Genomic DNA, 16905 nt, shown 5'->3' with positions numbered 1-16905 from the left:
ATACAGTTTTGCAGAGGAGCACGTCCTCACATAAAAAGTATACAAAAATGAAACATCATATCATCCTGCTACAGAAGCAGAGCCCGCTAGTATTTTACAAAGTTTATAACACAGCTCTGCAAGACATGTAGATGATTTATTTATTTATTTAGTTACAAAGCATATGATGCTTGTTTGTACGGTGATAGTCTAGGCATGTGTCTGTTATTATAATCTGTGGTTACATGGGCAAATAATAAAACAGCATAGATCATCAGAAACAGCTTGCAGTTATTAATCTGCAGCTAACATAGAGGATTATGATTGGGTTTGCCAATCATAACCAGTTTATTATGTGTTTGGGACATGAATGCAACAAATCTGCTCTAAAGGTAAATCTTGGCATCCATGTCCAGAACACATAATTAAAGTTTATGATGGGAGACAGGATCATAATTCTTTGTAGTGCATGCAGCTTTAACTGCTCCATGTACTACTAATCAAAGGAAACAAGAAAAAAAAATACACTGAGTGTTTTGCTGGCTTTCAAAGCCGTAAAGCACTTAGTCACTTAGCAAGCGCTGTCAGAAAGACAGTGTAGCAAAGTCCCTTATGTTTACACTCATCTTCCCATGTCTCAAAACTGTCCAGATTTTTGCAGAATGTCCAAATTTTTGCCTCATTTGTTTGGTGTGTTCCTCATAGAGTCTATGGTTTTCAGACAAATCATGAAGAATTGAAGTCACTGAATACTAACATACATCTGGGTGTCTGAGTTTGTATCCTTCAGAGAAAATGCAGATGAACACACATCCTGGTATTCTAGCTACTTTCTATGTTTGCAAGAGGAAGGGACACCTTATCAGTGTGGATAGGAGGCAGAACCAAATCTTTTACTCTGCCACTGTCATTTGCTGGTTCATCCTGGCAAATTTTACAGTGCAGTACTAGACCCAATCTTAACAATTTAAGCAGGGGGTGCTTAACATTTGTTAAAATTGGGTTTTGCGCCATTGTAGCACTTAAATTATTTGTCTTTTTCAGAATATCAGAGCATAATCACCGTGCTCCATGCACTACATAAATGTTACTACTTCCAGCCACTTGGGTACACATAGCTAGCATAAGGCCAGTCAGGCAATAATGAGCAGTATTAGTGGCATTAGCCAGCGTTTTTCATCTTTTGGCAGTAGATGACAGCAGAGGTTACTTCCACACTAGAACCCCCAGTGAAAGGCATGACACCTAGTCTAGAATGCAGTAATAAGTCTGGGACCAAACTGATGACCACAAGCATGCCTGAAGTAAACACATGATGCACTAACACCACTCCATGTTAAAAGGGGACTGTGGGAAGCATGGCATCCAAAGAATTTCAATTCCTGCGCTTATGAAGGCTGTGTTTTTTCTCCAAAGAATAAGAAGCTAATGCATGTATAATGTAAGTGGTCCATACTGTACAATCTGGCAAAAGTTATTTAAAAAATATAAATGTTAGCATTATATATAGCAGAATTCACAATCACATCTTGAGACAGAAATTCTAAAACCTGTTCAGCACAGGCATTAATACCACAGTAAAACATGGACCATGCAACTCTATATGACGTGAAATGGAAAAGAATAAATACTTTAGGAAACAAGCTACAGGGCATGGAGAAAGAATGGGGAGAGGTGGTATAAAACGAACTCAGCCAGGAGCCAAAGGATAGGCCGTTTCAGGTACAAAGGAGCTAATGCTGAATAACCAAGGATGCAAGCTTATATTTTTGGTGACTTTTCTGTCTACCCATTTCAATAATGTGGTTACAGCCTGTTACTTGACCACTGGCCATGCGAACGGGTTCTCTCTCAGTCCCCCACTTGCTGAATCCTTGGCCAGTGACTGCATTTGCAGTGAAGAAACCAGCCAGAAGGACTCAAGGGCTTTAAAAAGAAAACAAGTTACTGTAGGTGTCTAGCTAAGTTTCCCTCTTAGCCTGCTACTGTAGAAAGTACCTGGTCTAAAGCAGAAATAACTGGCTCTACCCATGACTAGGGACAACAGCTGCTCCCGACCCCATCATCTGTAAACACATTCCCCAGTTAAACATTTTCTTTTTAGTTATCAGTAAACCAAGATAAAGCTCTAGGCGAAATAAAGGTAACCCAGTAGATACACTGGAATTGCCCACTTGTAAAACAGAGGCAAAAAGGTACTTACACTGCCACTTTTTGTCTGCTTCAAACTAGGTATCTACCCAGAAAGGACACAGCTGAAATCAGGGCTATAGATTGTTTTTCCCTACTAGATTCTAATAACTCCTAATAATTTGGCTATTTAGACACTTACCCGCAATCTTTAGCCTGGGGGTTGGTCTATAGATTGTTTTTTGCAGCATTTGCTGCTCAATTTCTCCTGAGTGTGATTTTCTACAAGAACTAACTACTTCACATTACCTGTGACCACTCTCACTCCCTCTCCTCCAATATTGTCCCAGCAAAGTTTTTTTAAACCCCTGGAACCATCTTAGCTTACTCACAGCAGCTGCCCATTCCCTTCAGCTCATGGTGTATCTCATTGTAAGTGTTTGAGCTTTACTTTTTATATTGCAGCTAAGGTCTCTACAAACTCAATTGTTCTATTGATTTGTTACTGTCAGCATTGCTACTGTTGCAGAACTGGTCTCCTATTTATACAAGTTGTAGACAAAGTGTTACAATGTATCATTTTCCAGTCTGACTTGGTGCTTAGTGTGCTTCGTGCTGCTAGCACCTACAGATGCTATAGTATCAAACTGGGTTGCTACTCCTCATCACTTTTGTTTAGTACATACTTTTTAGTTAACATAGACGCTAAGCAGTCTGACTGAGTGTTCTGTGATTCATTTTGAAGGAAAGCATAAGTTAAATACAGAACATCATATTATGGCTAAAAATCCTGTTTTGCTGCCAAATGAGAGCGATCCTTAGTTTTTTAACTGCTGTACCATGAGAAATATTATAGCAATGTAGATATGTAAATGTCTGTATTGCGATATTTAAGTACTGTTATATACAATTGCTGTGATAGTTTACTACTGCTATATCTGCGACAGAACTGTCTCTTTAAATTCATGAGCTACCTAACATATCCGGTACATAACACTAAGTAAGGTGTTTTTTTTAATGTCAAGGGCTTCATATTCGAATGCACAACAGTTGCCTGAGTCTTTTTACTAAACACTTTGTACCTGTGTAAATAGTGTAACGTGCTGCTACTCTTAAACCCAATACCCTTCCTGCCTGGGTGATAATAAGAAGTTATGTACCTACCATAACGTTCCATGTTAGTTGTCTTCTCTCGCCTTCTTTCTTGCTTGATGGGTTCGGAGCCGATCCCTCGGCTCCGACTCGGCACTTGCTAAGCTCGAGAGTCACTTTTACCAGCTCGAGGCAGCCCCATATCCCATGATGCAAGGCGGTAAGTACCCAGATCTCGTTTGCTGACAAAGGGCAATAGCACCAAGCATAAAATACTTCCCAAAGGAAGAAAGAAAACTTACAGATGGAAGAAGGACCAGGTCTGAATGGTCTTCAGCATAACAGTTTCTTATAACAAGGTCTGTCCAGGCCAGGGGAAGGAGGGAGGTCAAGAAAGAAGGCGAGAGAAGACAACTAACATGGAACGTTATGGTAGGTACATAACTTCTTAATGTTAAGTTGTCAATCTCGCCTTCATTCTTGCTTGATGGGACCGCCCCTAGCACCTCTATCCTGGGTGGCTCAATGGAACAAACTCTTGAGGACTGTAGAGCCAAAACTGGCTCTGTCCCTGGAGGCCAAGTCCAATTTGTAATGGGAAACAAAGGTGTGAGGAGTAGCCCAAGTGGCGCTGCACAAACAGTGTCCAAAGGAAGTCTAGCTTGAAAGGCTGTAGAAGTAGCTAAGCTCCTAGTTGAATGTGCTTTAGGTTTTGAGCACAGCTGTTTTCCCCTGAGCGTATAAATTTCAGAGATGACCGAAGAAAGCCATCTGGACAAGGTCACTTTAGAAACAGGAAGGCCTTTTTTATTATCCGCATAGGAAACAAAAAGTTGATCAGATTTTCTAAACTTTTGTTCTGTCCAAATAATATCTAAGTTGACGGTGGACATCAAGATAATGTAGCTTTTGTTCAGCTCTATCTGAATAGTTAGGAAAAATACAGGAGATCAATGGATTGATTCAAATTGTTCTTTGAAGCGACCTTAGGTAAAAGGTTGGGTTAGTTCTCAAAGATACTCTGTCTTTGTGAAAAACCAAATAGGGGGGTCGAACCGAAAGAGCATGAAGTTCAGACACCCTCCTGGCAGATGTAATAGCCACTAGGAATAAAGTTTTCCAAGAAAGATATTTCAGGGAACAAGAAACAGCTGGCTCGAAGGGGAAGAATCAAGGATGTCAGCACTAAATTTAGATCCCACTGAGGAGGAGGATTCCTGATTGGAGGCTTTAGTAGGAAAATTCCTTTCAAGAAGGCCCTGCAGAGCCTATGGGACATAATATTATGATCTGCTATCCCGACATGAAAATTGGAAATAGCAGCCAATTGAACTCTGACTGTGGAAGAAGAGGAGCCTGCATGAAAAATCTCTGCTAAGAAGTCCAGGACTGCCTGAACAGGGGCAGTAAAGGATCAATATTCTGGGCCTTAGCCCAATAAGAGAAACGTTTCCATTTGCTTGTATAAATCCTCCTGGTAGAGGATTTTAGCGAAGCTACTATGATGTCTCTAACTGGGTTAGAGATCAAAGGAAGCCTGGCTAAGGAAGGAAGTGGAGCAACCATGCTGTGAGGTTGAGAGAAGGGATTGACCGGTGCAGCTGACCCGATTGGTGAATCAGAAGATCTGGCACTGGGTCCAGATGCCACGGCTGCACCAAAAGGTGATGATGGAGGAACGGAAACCAAACTTGTCGAGGCCAGTAAGGGGCAATGAGAATCAACTTGGCTCTCAAAACGGTAGCTTTCTGGATCACCTGAGGGATCAGAGGAAATGGAGGGAAGGCATAAAGAAGTCCCTGGGGCCAATCCTGGGTCAGAGCGTCTCTGGGGATGGCCTGATAGAGGAAGAGGCTGAAGAAGTCTGGACATTTGCTGTTTTGGGGAGTAGCAAAAGATCGCAACATGGACGACCCCATTCCAGAAAAATCTCTTCCGCTATAGATTGCTTGAGAGACCACTCGTGAGGCATGAGAATAGCTCTGCTCAATCTGTCCGCTACAATGTTGGTTTTCCCAGGGATATGCGTTGCTACCAGAAACCGATGAGAGGAGATCGCCCATTGCCATAGTCTGAGCGCTTCTCGACACAAGGGGTAGGACTTGGTTCCGCCCTGTTTGTTGATATACCAAACTACAGACATGTTGTCTGTGTGGACTGCAATTGTCCCTACGGGAAGAAAGTCGTTGAGGGGTTGCAACGTTAAAAGCACTGCTCTCATCTCCAGGACATTTATGTGCAGATGGTACTCGAACGGCTGCCACGTCCCATGAACCATCCTGCCCTGATAATGACCCCCCCACCCGATCAAGGAGGCATCCGTGGTGACAGTGGCTATCGGGGATGGGGGTACAAAGTACCTGCCTTGGTGAACCTGAGGCGATGTGATCCACCAAGCAAGATGTTCTTTGCATGTCTGTGTCACCAGAATCTGGTGATGCATTGGAAGTTGCTGGTATGACCATTGTGTGAACAGCATCCACTGAAGAAGGCGCATGTAGAATCGAGCCAGGGGAAGAAGAGTAATGGCCGCAGCCATGAGACCTAATACCTTTAGAACCATTCTGGCCTGTACTTTCTTGCTGGCCAGAATGATCCTGACATGACTCTGAATGTCTGAAACTCTTTGATCTGTAAGGGTAGCTGACATCCGAACAGTGTTTAAGTTTGCGCCTATGAAGGTAATAGACTGGCAGGGCGATAAGGATGACTTTTCGAAGTTGATTGAGATGCCCAAATGAGAACAAAGGTCTATTGTGTAATCCCTGGCTTGTATAAGCTGATGCCTGATGGTGGCTGACAGGAGCCAGTCGTCGAGATATGGAAACACCTGGAATCCTTGACGTCTCAGGTGAGCCGTGACCACTGCCATGCATTTGGTGAACACTCTGGGGGCTGTAGTGAGACCAAAGGGCAGGGCTCTGAACTGGAAATGACTGGACCCCAGCCGAAGGCGGAGAAATCTCCTGGAGCGTCTGTGAATTTTGATGTGATAGTACGCATCCTGAAGATCTATTGAGCACATCCAGTTGTCCTTCTGTAAGAAGGGCAGAATTGACTGAAGAGTGACCATTCGGAATCTTGTCTTCCTGACAGACTTGTTGAGTCTGCTGAGATCCAATATTGGTCTCCAGTCTCCCGTCTTTTTGGGGACCAAAAAGAACCTTGAGTAGATTCCGGGCTCTGAATGGTCTATTGTAACTGGCTGAATGGCTCTTTTTTGCAGTAGTTTTGAGACTTCTGACTCTGCAATCTCCCTTAGACCGGGTGGTACATCTGGAAGGGAACTTGAGGGGAAGGGACTTTCCTCGAAAGGAATTATGTAACCCTTGGATATGATCGACTGTACCCATCTGTCTTGAGTGAGGGAATGCCAGGCTTCTGGGTACAGTGATAATCTTCCCCAGACTGCCTCCAAGGAGGGACAGCCGGGCAACACCTCAGGGATGCTGAAAGGGCTTGTCAGAGAGAGGCTCCCTGTTTCCCTGGTTTTTCGGACCCCCTCTGCCTCTAGAGCGGCATCTGTTGTTGTTACCCCCTCTGCCTCTAGGGGTAAACTGACCACGTGAATCCGGCGTGACTCCTTGGGATTTACGGAACCACATTTTCCCACCTTTCTGTCCTTTGGGATAAGGTCTAGAAGGGGTGGAAAAACGGACTCCAACAGCAGAAAGAGTCTTGCCGTCCTGTTCGCACTTGGTCAAGGTTTCCTTCACCTGAGGGCCAAACAAAGCTGACCCATCAAAGGGAGAATTTGTGAAGGACGCCTTAAAGGGATCCATAAAATCACATAGCCGCATCCAGGCTTGGCGTCTAAGAGCCACACCTGTACCTGCGGCTCTACTCGCTCCATCCGCAGCATAAGATATTAGCCGCATGGAGGAGTTTGCAATGGAATTGAGGGTTCCTAGCTGCGAAGCAATTTTTTCTTGAGCCCCAGCAGCCGTAGGATCCTGAACTACTTCACCCAGCTCCTTAAGGATATCCCTCTGGAGTCTGGTGAAGTGACATAGGTAATTCAGCGAACGCATAGCAAAGGTCGCTGAGGAAAACATCCGCTTACCGCCTATCCATGGTCCTAGAGTCCTTATTAGGAGGATGGACGGGCACGGAAGGATCTGCAAGTTCCTTTTTGGTGGCCGCAGCCACCACCATGGCATCAGCGGGGACACCCTTAGTGAGGAATTGTTTGTCACCCGGGGCAGTGATAAATTTTGAAGGCCTCCTAGGGACTGGCTCTACAGAGTCAGGAGCTGTCCACGCCTTTCGAGCAATAACCTGCATAAGGGGTCGAAGGCGGAGACACCCAGGAGGTGGAGGGCCGAGATCCAAACGCCTCGAGGTATACTGACTCATCCTCAGAGGGATTGTTGGTGGGCCAGTTTCCCTCTGTTTCAGGAGTTCTAGGATGTCTGAGAAGGAGACATCCTCAGAGGGGATCTAGGGATCCCTCTGACTCATCAAAGTCAGTATCCAGTGACAGACTCAGGGAGTCTACATGCTTCCTCTTACAAGTCCTCTTCCTAGGAGGATCTCCCGAAACATCAGGAGAATCCTCGGAAGAGGGGAAATTCCCAATGGGGAAACCTGAGGCGGAGGATCTCTGGGTCCTGTAGCAAGAGAAGTGGCAGAGATGTCAACAGGTACTATAGAGGGAGGAGCTACGGGAACAGACTGCTGACTGATACCAGTGGCCAGTACACTCTTCATCACCTCGAATGCTCCTCCCAGGCAGGTCCGAGAGAACCCGCTCCGAAGAGCTAGGAACTCCAGGGACCACCGAAAGGGAAGCCTCCGAGGCAGATGTCGGAGCCGAGCTCACCAAGGCCGAGGCTCCAAGGGGAAGAGCGGGTTCGGACAAGGGTCCGATGCCACTCACGCCCTCCGAGGAGACCATGGAAGCCCGACCACGGAATCCCTCTAAGGAAGGTCTCGAAGAGGAGATAAGAGTAGAGGCTGAAGGAACAGAGGGGGTATCCGTCCTCCAGCCGTAGCAGTAACCATTCCCGAAGACTCCAACTCCAAGCTCTGGGGTAGAGTTGAAGGAGGAACTGTAATGGGGTGTGGACCAACAGTCGTCTGTTGAGACGGACTATGTAACATTTGGGCCAGTACCTGTGACTTAAGTAATCTACTGACCACTCTCTCTAGGTCATGATCTGACAGTCTGGATGACCTTGAAGATCGGCTCCGATGGCTCCGTTCGGAAAGAAGAGGTGAAGCCGGAGCCGAAAGTATCGGCTCCAAGGAAGGAGACCTCGACCTCTTCCTGGAATGAGCCATCGGAGCCGATACTATAGATCCTGTCGGAGCCGACTTCTCAGAGCCGACAGGAAGCCTCGATGTATCGGCTCCAGCCGGAGCCGATACAGCCACCAAAGTAACGGTGTCGGAGCCGATCGGAGCCGACACCGATGCCTGTGCCACGGGGGTGGCGGAACCGAGGGGAGCCGACACCGGCGGTCGATACAGATTCGGCACCGATAGCCATCGGTGCCGAAGGCTGTTAAGCCAGAATCGGCTCCAGCCGGAGCCGATCTCGACTGAACGAAGTCGGAGCCGAGGCCGCAGGCTTAGATACAGAAGCCTGGGCCTTGGAAGATTTAACTGATTTAGATGGAGCCGACTTAGCCGGAGAGCCCTCCGGCTTAAGAAGGCCCCTAAGGATCAGTTTGTTGCGTCTTTCCTGCAGGACTCTCTGGCTGAAGGAATGACAAATAGCACAGGAGTCCTGCAGGTGAAGAGGCCCCAGGCAATACAGGCAAGAAGTGTGGCCGCCTGTCAGAGACATCTTCTGACAGCACGAGTCACACTTCTTAAAACCTGAGACCCTCTCCTTTGACATGGTGCTTTACACAAACACACACACACACCAGTCAAAAAATTAACTTAAATAAAATACCAAAAGGTATTTCTAAACAAGCACACACACCCTAACAGGGAGGGGATGGGATGGGTAAAGTTTGACTAAAATAAATTAGAAAAGACAGGGATTTTCTGTCACAAAATGTAAAAAATTAACTAATAACTAATAATTAAGGGTTTTTTAAGAAAAAGGGGCTTAAATATCCAAAAAGTGAATCACTTACCAGGAGCTGGTAAAAGGAGGACCTCATAAGCGAAGCGGAAAACGAGATCTGGGTACTTACCGTCTTGCATCATGGGATATGGGGCTGCCTCGAGCTGGTAAAAGTGACTCTCGAGCTTAGCAAGTGCCGAGTCGGAGCCGAGGGATCGGCTCCGAACCCATCAAGCAAGAATGAAGGCGAGATTGACAACTTAACATTTTATTATTTCAGTTACTTTTTACAGCACTTCTCCCTTATTCCCCTTTCAGAGACCTTAACATAATAATTCTTTTTGTCTCCACCTTTTCATTTACTGACTACTGTCCCTGCGAATGGGTTCTCTCTCAGTCCCCCACTTGCTGAATCCTTGGCCATTTACCATATCTGCAGTGAAGAAACCAGCACAAGGACTCAAGGGCTTTAAAAAGAAAATAAGTTACTGTATGTTGTTGTTGTTTGCCTTTTGGCTTTTTCCCGGTAAGGGGTCACCACAGCGGAACTCCGGTCCACTAATGATTGGCAGTTAATTTTTTTTTTACAAAACGCTGAGGTGCCAGCTCGACGCCCAACCTTCAACGAAGGAACGCCCATTTACACACGCATGTCTTTCAAACGCTACCCAACCGCGGGGAGGACATGCAGACTCCACACAGAAGGCACTCCCAAGCCAAGCTGAGAATCAAACGGGATAACTTCTTGCTGTGAGGTAACAACGCTACCGCCGTACCACCGCTGCTTCAAAATAAGTTACTGTAGGTGTCTAGCTAAATTTCACTCTTAGCCTGCAACTGTAGAAAGTACCTGGTCTAAAGCAGAAATAACTGGCTCTACCCACGGCTAGGGACAACAGCTGCTCCCAACCCCATCATGTGTAAACACATTCCCCAGTTAAACTTTTTCTTTTTAGCTATCAGTAGACCAAGATAAAGCTCTAGGCAAAATAAAGGTAACCCAGTAGATACACTAGAATTGTCCACTTGTAAAATAGAGGCAAAAAGGTACTTAAACTGACACTTTTTGTCTGCTTCAAACTAGGTATCTACCCAGAAAGGACACAGCTGAAATCAGGTCTATAGACTGCTTTTCCCTACTAGATTAACAATTTGCATTTTAGACACTTACCCTGCAATCTTTAGCCTGGGGGGGGGGGGGTTCTAGCTCACTATGCTCACTTCGTTCCCCTCACTGCCCCCTATTCCCTCCCGCCCCCAGTACCTCTACATTTATTCTTAGCCTTAACCCCACCCCTAATTACCATCAATTAGGCTACACCACTAGCCACCCCTCCCCCTACATCCAACACAATCATGTTACTACCTAATATAATAACAATCCTAACCTGCGTAGCTCTAGCTCACATTACATCCTACCAAGGCTTCACAGTCACATGCCCCAACAGCTTCCACTGTACTCTCTCAACAGCCTTCCTCAAACATTTATACTATAACTACACAACCCGTCACCAAAAGCATCCTGCCAATATACACACTCCATTACCAAACACCTAACACACTCAAAAATAAAATATCCCTAAGATACCATAAGCAATTTACTATGTACATAAAACATATCCTAAATACCATCTATAAACTAGCCCTCACTGGAAACATCCAGCCAAACCCTGGTCCTCCCAAATCTAACCCAACCACAAACCCTAGTCCAAGCAACCCCCCCACAACTCAACTCCTAGCCAACAAAAAAACAACAGACCTACTTATAATGTCCCTAAACATCAGAAGCATATGCAATAAAATACAAGAATTACATGCCAGCATAGGCATATATTCCCCCAGATATTCTCTTCCTAACTGAAACCTGGCTCAAACCTCACATCAAAAGTGAGGAAATATTTCCCCCTGAATATAACATCCTTTGCATAGACAGATTGTCCAAAAAGGAGGTGGTGTAGCATTGATATTTAAACACCACCTCAATATTCAACTCCTGAACACATCTGCCCCTCACCACAAAAATGAAGAAATCTTTTATGCCAATCTCAAACTAAACCCAAACAAAACAATCCAGAGCAAAATATTACACCCATCTCTTGAGCTGGGCTACTCTATCTCTACCCGAGGAAACCATCATTCTCGGCGACTTTAACATCAACTGGCTATCCTGTAATAACAATCTTCCAACCATTCACCTTAATCTCCATGGGTTGACTTAACCCATCCAATCCCCTACCCGAATCAACAAAAACCCTAACAATCATGCCTTACTTGTCTGGATACTAGTCAACAAAGCCCCTCACTCTTACCTAGCAGGCTGCTTACCTGACAGTCTTAGTGACCACTCCCCCACTTTCCTAATTCGGCACCACATAAACAATCTCAAGCCCATTATCCACAGGCAAATACGGAACAAGTCCAACTTCAACCCCAACTCCTTCATCTCCTCCCTGCAAAAAATTAACTGGTCACCACTAAAATACCTCAACCTAGATAAGGCTGTACACTTCTTCAACAGTACCTTCCTCTCCACCCTAAACACCCATGCTCCTGTAAGAAATGTCAAAGTCAGATCCAGGCATGCTCCATGGTTAAAAAAGACCACCAGAAACCTAATGAATCCAGAGATAAGGCCTGGGAGCAGTGGCGACTAACAAAGAATAACTCAGGCAATCATTTCCTGAACTGCGCAATAAAGCCAAAAAGAAAAGAAAATTAGACATATCCCTCTACTATAACTCCACCCTAAACTCTACCAGCCGCAACCCTAAGCAATTCTGGTCCACTATTAACATTATCCTCCACTCAGAGAAGGTTCATACCGTCCAGCTGTCCATTCCCCCTCCTCCAGCAGTACTGCTAAATCCTTCAACAAACACTTCACTGAAACTATAACATCTCTAAACAAACACTTCCCTACAACAGCCCCCCAACTCCTAATCCTAAACCCCCCAAATGACTCTACTCTCATCTGCTCTGCCCCTACTGTACCAGAACTACAACAAATCACACAGGAATCATTCTCTTCTGTAGAAAGCTGGCTATTCAATGCTCAGCTCCTACTCAACCCAAGTAAGACAGAACTTCTCCTGTTCCAACCTTCCAAAGCACCCAAAATAACCCCCACTTCAACATTCTCGCCAAAGACAATACCATCACCTCTACATCAGAACACACAAAATTACTCAGTGTGGAAATAGACAACAAACTTAGATTTGACACCCACATATCTCTCACAATAAAAAAAGTTCACAAGAAAATCAAAGCCACTAATTCCTAACCAAGGCGGCTAGAATCTCCATAGCCAATTCCCAGATAATCTACACCCTACTCTATGCATCCCCCATACTTACCAACCTTAGACAGACAGACCTACACAAGCTGGATGCTTGTTACACCATAACTGCTAAATTTGCCACTGGAACCTCCTACCGCAGCCATCACTGTATCTCCCTTAAAGAGCTAAACTGGCTACAACTCCCACAACTCCTTCCCTTTAATCAACTCACCCTCGCTCATAAATTTATTAACCACCCCCAACATCCCTTCCGTACAAACCCTCTCTAACCCTATCACTCCACTAGGCCCCTAAGATCAAGCAACAAAAATCAACACACTGTTATCAAACCCAAAAACTCAGCAGGAGAAGCCATATTTTCATGTACCATATCTAAACTTTGGAACAATCTCCCACCCTCTATCTTCCAGCAGCCTTTTCAAATCTGCGCTCAAATTCCACTTAAATTTGCACTGGCTTTGTCCTTGTTCTAATCCAGACTAACACCCTCACCCTTACCCCCCCCACCTAGACTCTTAACCCAACTATACTACCGCCACTACTAACCACAGTCAGAATTAGCTAGTTATCTTTACATACTTTAAAATCTTGTCTGACAACTTTGTTACTAATATTATAAACGACAAGAAACTAACTTAACTTGTAACATTTACTGTATATACTGTTGATAATCAATATCTTGTTATTGTATTAAAGCCAATAACCTGTGATGTTGTTTACTATTGCTGCAACTTTGTATCTCTATTTATCATGTATATGATGTGGAGTTTTTCTCCTCGGGCATCCACTGAAAAAGGACCTGCATCCAGTCAGAATTTCCCAGTAAACAAATGTAAATAAATACATAAATAAAAATAAATAAAGAGTAGGCTGAGAGGTTGATTCACTAACAAACTCTTAGGCATTTTCCTGTTGCATTTTAAAACCACTCATTCATATCACTTAAACTCGGAAATGTAACAATTTAATATAAATCTAATAAAATAATGAAGTTTAAAACAGATGTTCTTCGTGAATGCTGCATGCTTACCTTTGGTGATAAAACTTTAATTAGCTCATTTAAAAAACGGAATTTACCCACTTCATAATGAAAGCTTTTACCACAGTTGTTCATGCAAGTCTCTAGAACCTGAAAAATAAAAGCATCAGTTGTTGAATGCAATCAAAAGGATGTATTTTTTTATTGTTTATAATCTTTGTGTTGATTATATACAGATAAGCAACCTGTCAGAAGATGTACTAAAAACTTTGAGTCACTCAAAATAAAGAAAGAATCTACAGTACCACATAGCTTTTTTGCAACACATGAAAATGCATCTTCTTTCTGACTCTTAAGAAAGGAAATATAAAATTATTGCAGAAACTGTGGCATGCAGTGAATATTTGTGATTTATGGCTTTATAATATACATTAACAAAATGTCTTCTTAATAATTCACCAGCTCTAGCATTCACTGCAATCAGTATAAATGTAGTCAAGCTACGTGGTTAAATAGCTGTTCTGCATTTTACTAATAAAGCTATAAGCCCTAAAAAACTAAAGAGATGTAATAAAACCAACTGCCATCAGAAAACACTCAAGCTAAGCTGGATGATTCTATTTAAGTATATTCAATTCACGTTTACCCAGATTATTATATCAAAACCTATGCCATTCACTATCTGCCCTTCTATCATTTTATACCACAGGCCAAGACCTGAGACCCAGCAATGCCTACTCTTCAAAACAGAACTTCCAGCAATATCCAGGTTAATGTATCAAGTATTACTAATGAATGAAACATTTCCGAATGACATCAGATCAATATCAAATTCTCTTCTGTTTAAATAAGATTGTACAGATTACATCACCTCAAGGATTAATTTTTACAAGTCTTTTGAGATTCTAATACCATTATGGGAATGGACCCCATTCCTATGTCAGGGTATGATTAAAGTTCATGAAACTAATATTGTTTCAATCTTTGCTGTTAGCCAAAACTCCTCTGCACAGCACTCTCCATGTGCCCATAACTGACTCCTCTTGCAATTCATAGGTTAGTAGTAGGCTAACTACCCTTATGGGCCATTTTAAACCTATCCAGTTACCCCATGTAAGAATCAAACCCTGCACCTTGTGTCTGTAAGGTAAATACCTTTAACCATTATACCAATCTCCCAACCATAATGAGTTACATGCATTGGTAGCATATCAAAGTATAACTGTAGATTCTTTTTTAATTATACCCATTGCTCCTACTACTATTGGAACTTTGTGGGTATCTTTCTTCACACATTGTTCTCGTTTCTACCTGCAAATCATGGAATTGTATGAATTTGTGTCTCTCTGTATGTAATACACTGTAATCATTGGGTGTTGGAACTTTAATGTTCAATGCTACTTTTGAATTCTTTTTATGGACTACTATATCTGGTTTTCCTGCATCTGTTTATTGAACTGTTTGTAACGGGTAACTCCATGTGATATAAACATCATTCTTTATAATGTTTTGTAGATCATGTTTCCAATGCTTCTCAGCTACTTAAATATTCTAGTGTTTGCACAATACCCAATGCAACACTGTTGCTTTGATACATTATTACATCTTTCAGTGTACAGGCCATCTGCCATTATCACACCCAACAACAAGATGTGCAACTGTTTCCATTTCTGTTTTATAGAACCTACATTTGTCTGTTTCCCCCACATGTTCCATGGACTTTGTAAACCAGAGTGTATATAGTCCACTATCCTGGGTAGCCAATATTAACCTTTCATACTTTGGTTTAAATTCACTTCCCCTTAACCATTCCTGCATTAGATCCTGATCAACATGAGGCTGTTCCAGGAGTTTTCTATACTTTGCACAATATTTACGGATTTTCCACATTTTCATTTCTTCTCATCTGATCCTTTTTTCTTATATTCTTTCTTTTGTTTTTTTGGCACATTCAGTTGTTGTCTGATTTTTGTCTACTTCTGGTTTGAATTCCATTCCTGCTTGACACCTGAGTACTTCTGTTAAACTAAGCAGAGAGGTCATGTTTTCACTAGGTTTAAACCTGACAAGCTCGGCAGATAAGTATGCAGTCCCACAATCGCAGATCAATACATACAATCAATTTCAAGGAGGCCCATACCTCCTTCAGAGTGAGGGATATATAAGCATGAAGCATTTTTCTTTTTTTTTTCTGTCCGAATGATCCAATGCCTTTTGGGGCTAGTCAATCAAAATTGCAAGTTAAAACAGAAAGAGCAAATTGGTTTATAACTTGGACTTTATTTCTAGTTGCCAGGGATGATTTCAATAATAAGTACAACTTAAAAAAACAAAAAAATAAGATAATAAAATACCATCAAGACTACCAATCCAAGAAGTAAGCGAATTTAATGAAACACTTAGCACCTCGGCTTACACAGCCTTCTAAGAGTCAATTGATTTCAATATTAGTTTTAGTCTTCTGAAGTATTCCTTACTGAGTTTTATTTGTATTTGTTGACACTGTATTGCCAGTCTTTCATTAATTCCTAAACATTTATACACGCCCTCCTGCTCAAGTTCCTTTATATAATTTTCCTGTCAAACTGATATTTTCTTGGTACTGCAACTTTCCTACTTTAAATGTTGCTTTCACACAATTATCATGTCTAAATGCCATCATTATATCATCTGAGAAAGTTTTAACCACTTGCAGTAGTGCTTTTAACTCCTCATCTGATGAACTAAAAAGTTTTAAGTCAACCACAAAAACAAAATGAGATGTCTTTAAGCAAGATTGTTTTCTAGGAGCCAAATTATAACCAAGACCCAATCTGCTAAGCAAATAGCTTAATAGGTTAAGGACAAGACAAAACAACAGCAGTGACAAAGAATCATCCCGGAATATTCTCCTTTGAATTTTTATCCCTGGGATAATAGTTTGCCCTTTGTCATGACTTAATTGCAAATTCGTTTGTCACTTTCATACTCACTGTAATGTAATTATCAATGTAGGATGTATCTTATACAGCTGCAAACACTCCTTTATTCATGAATATGGGATGCTGTCAAATGCTTTTTTTTGTAATATGTCTATGCCATACTTTGAATCTTCCCCTTTTACAATTCTCCATTATAACTTTATTTAGCAACAAATGATCCTTTGTTCCATATTACTTTCTTTTGTTGCCCTTTTGTTCTATTGCCATGGCTGACTTTTCTTCTAAAAGACTATAAACTCTTGTCAGCATTAATTCCAGTATGTAGTTTATACATTGTTGGAAGGCAAGTTATTGGTCTATACTTTTAGGATGGCTTACATGTTCGCTCTTAAGGAAGACAATCGTTTTCCTGTTGCTAACCTGGCTGTTGTCTGTTTAGGATGTGCATATAAAGTAGTGCTTACTCAAGGCTAAAACTTCAAGTAAA

The 16905-nt window shown here is 42.6% G+C and overlaps 1 protein-coding gene across 1 annotated transcript in view; it reads right to left on the bottom strand.

Moving 5' to 3' along the window:
- The window catches only part of LOC122816478 (ADP-ribosylation factor-binding protein GGA1-like), a 1452484-nt gene that overhangs the window by 985027 nt on the left and 450552 nt on the right, over positions 1-16905 (bottom strand). Inside the window, exon 4 of the mRNA XM_044089299.1 lies at positions 13549-13647. Coding sequence (XP_043945234.1) covers positions 13549-13647 — 99 coding nt within the window. The remainder of the gene's footprint in view (positions 1-13548; positions 13648-16905) is intronic.

This window comes from Protopterus annectens, chromosome 12.part0 (genome assembly GCF_019279795.1).
Source record: "Protopterus annectens isolate FY-2018-M chromosome 12.part0, PAN1.0, whole genome shotgun sequence".
In the NCBI taxonomy this organism is placed as follows: Eukaryota; Metazoa; Chordata; order Ceratodontiformes; family Protopteridae; genus Protopterus; species Protopterus annectens.
This window is presented reverse-complemented; position numbering and strand designations above follow the sequence as displayed.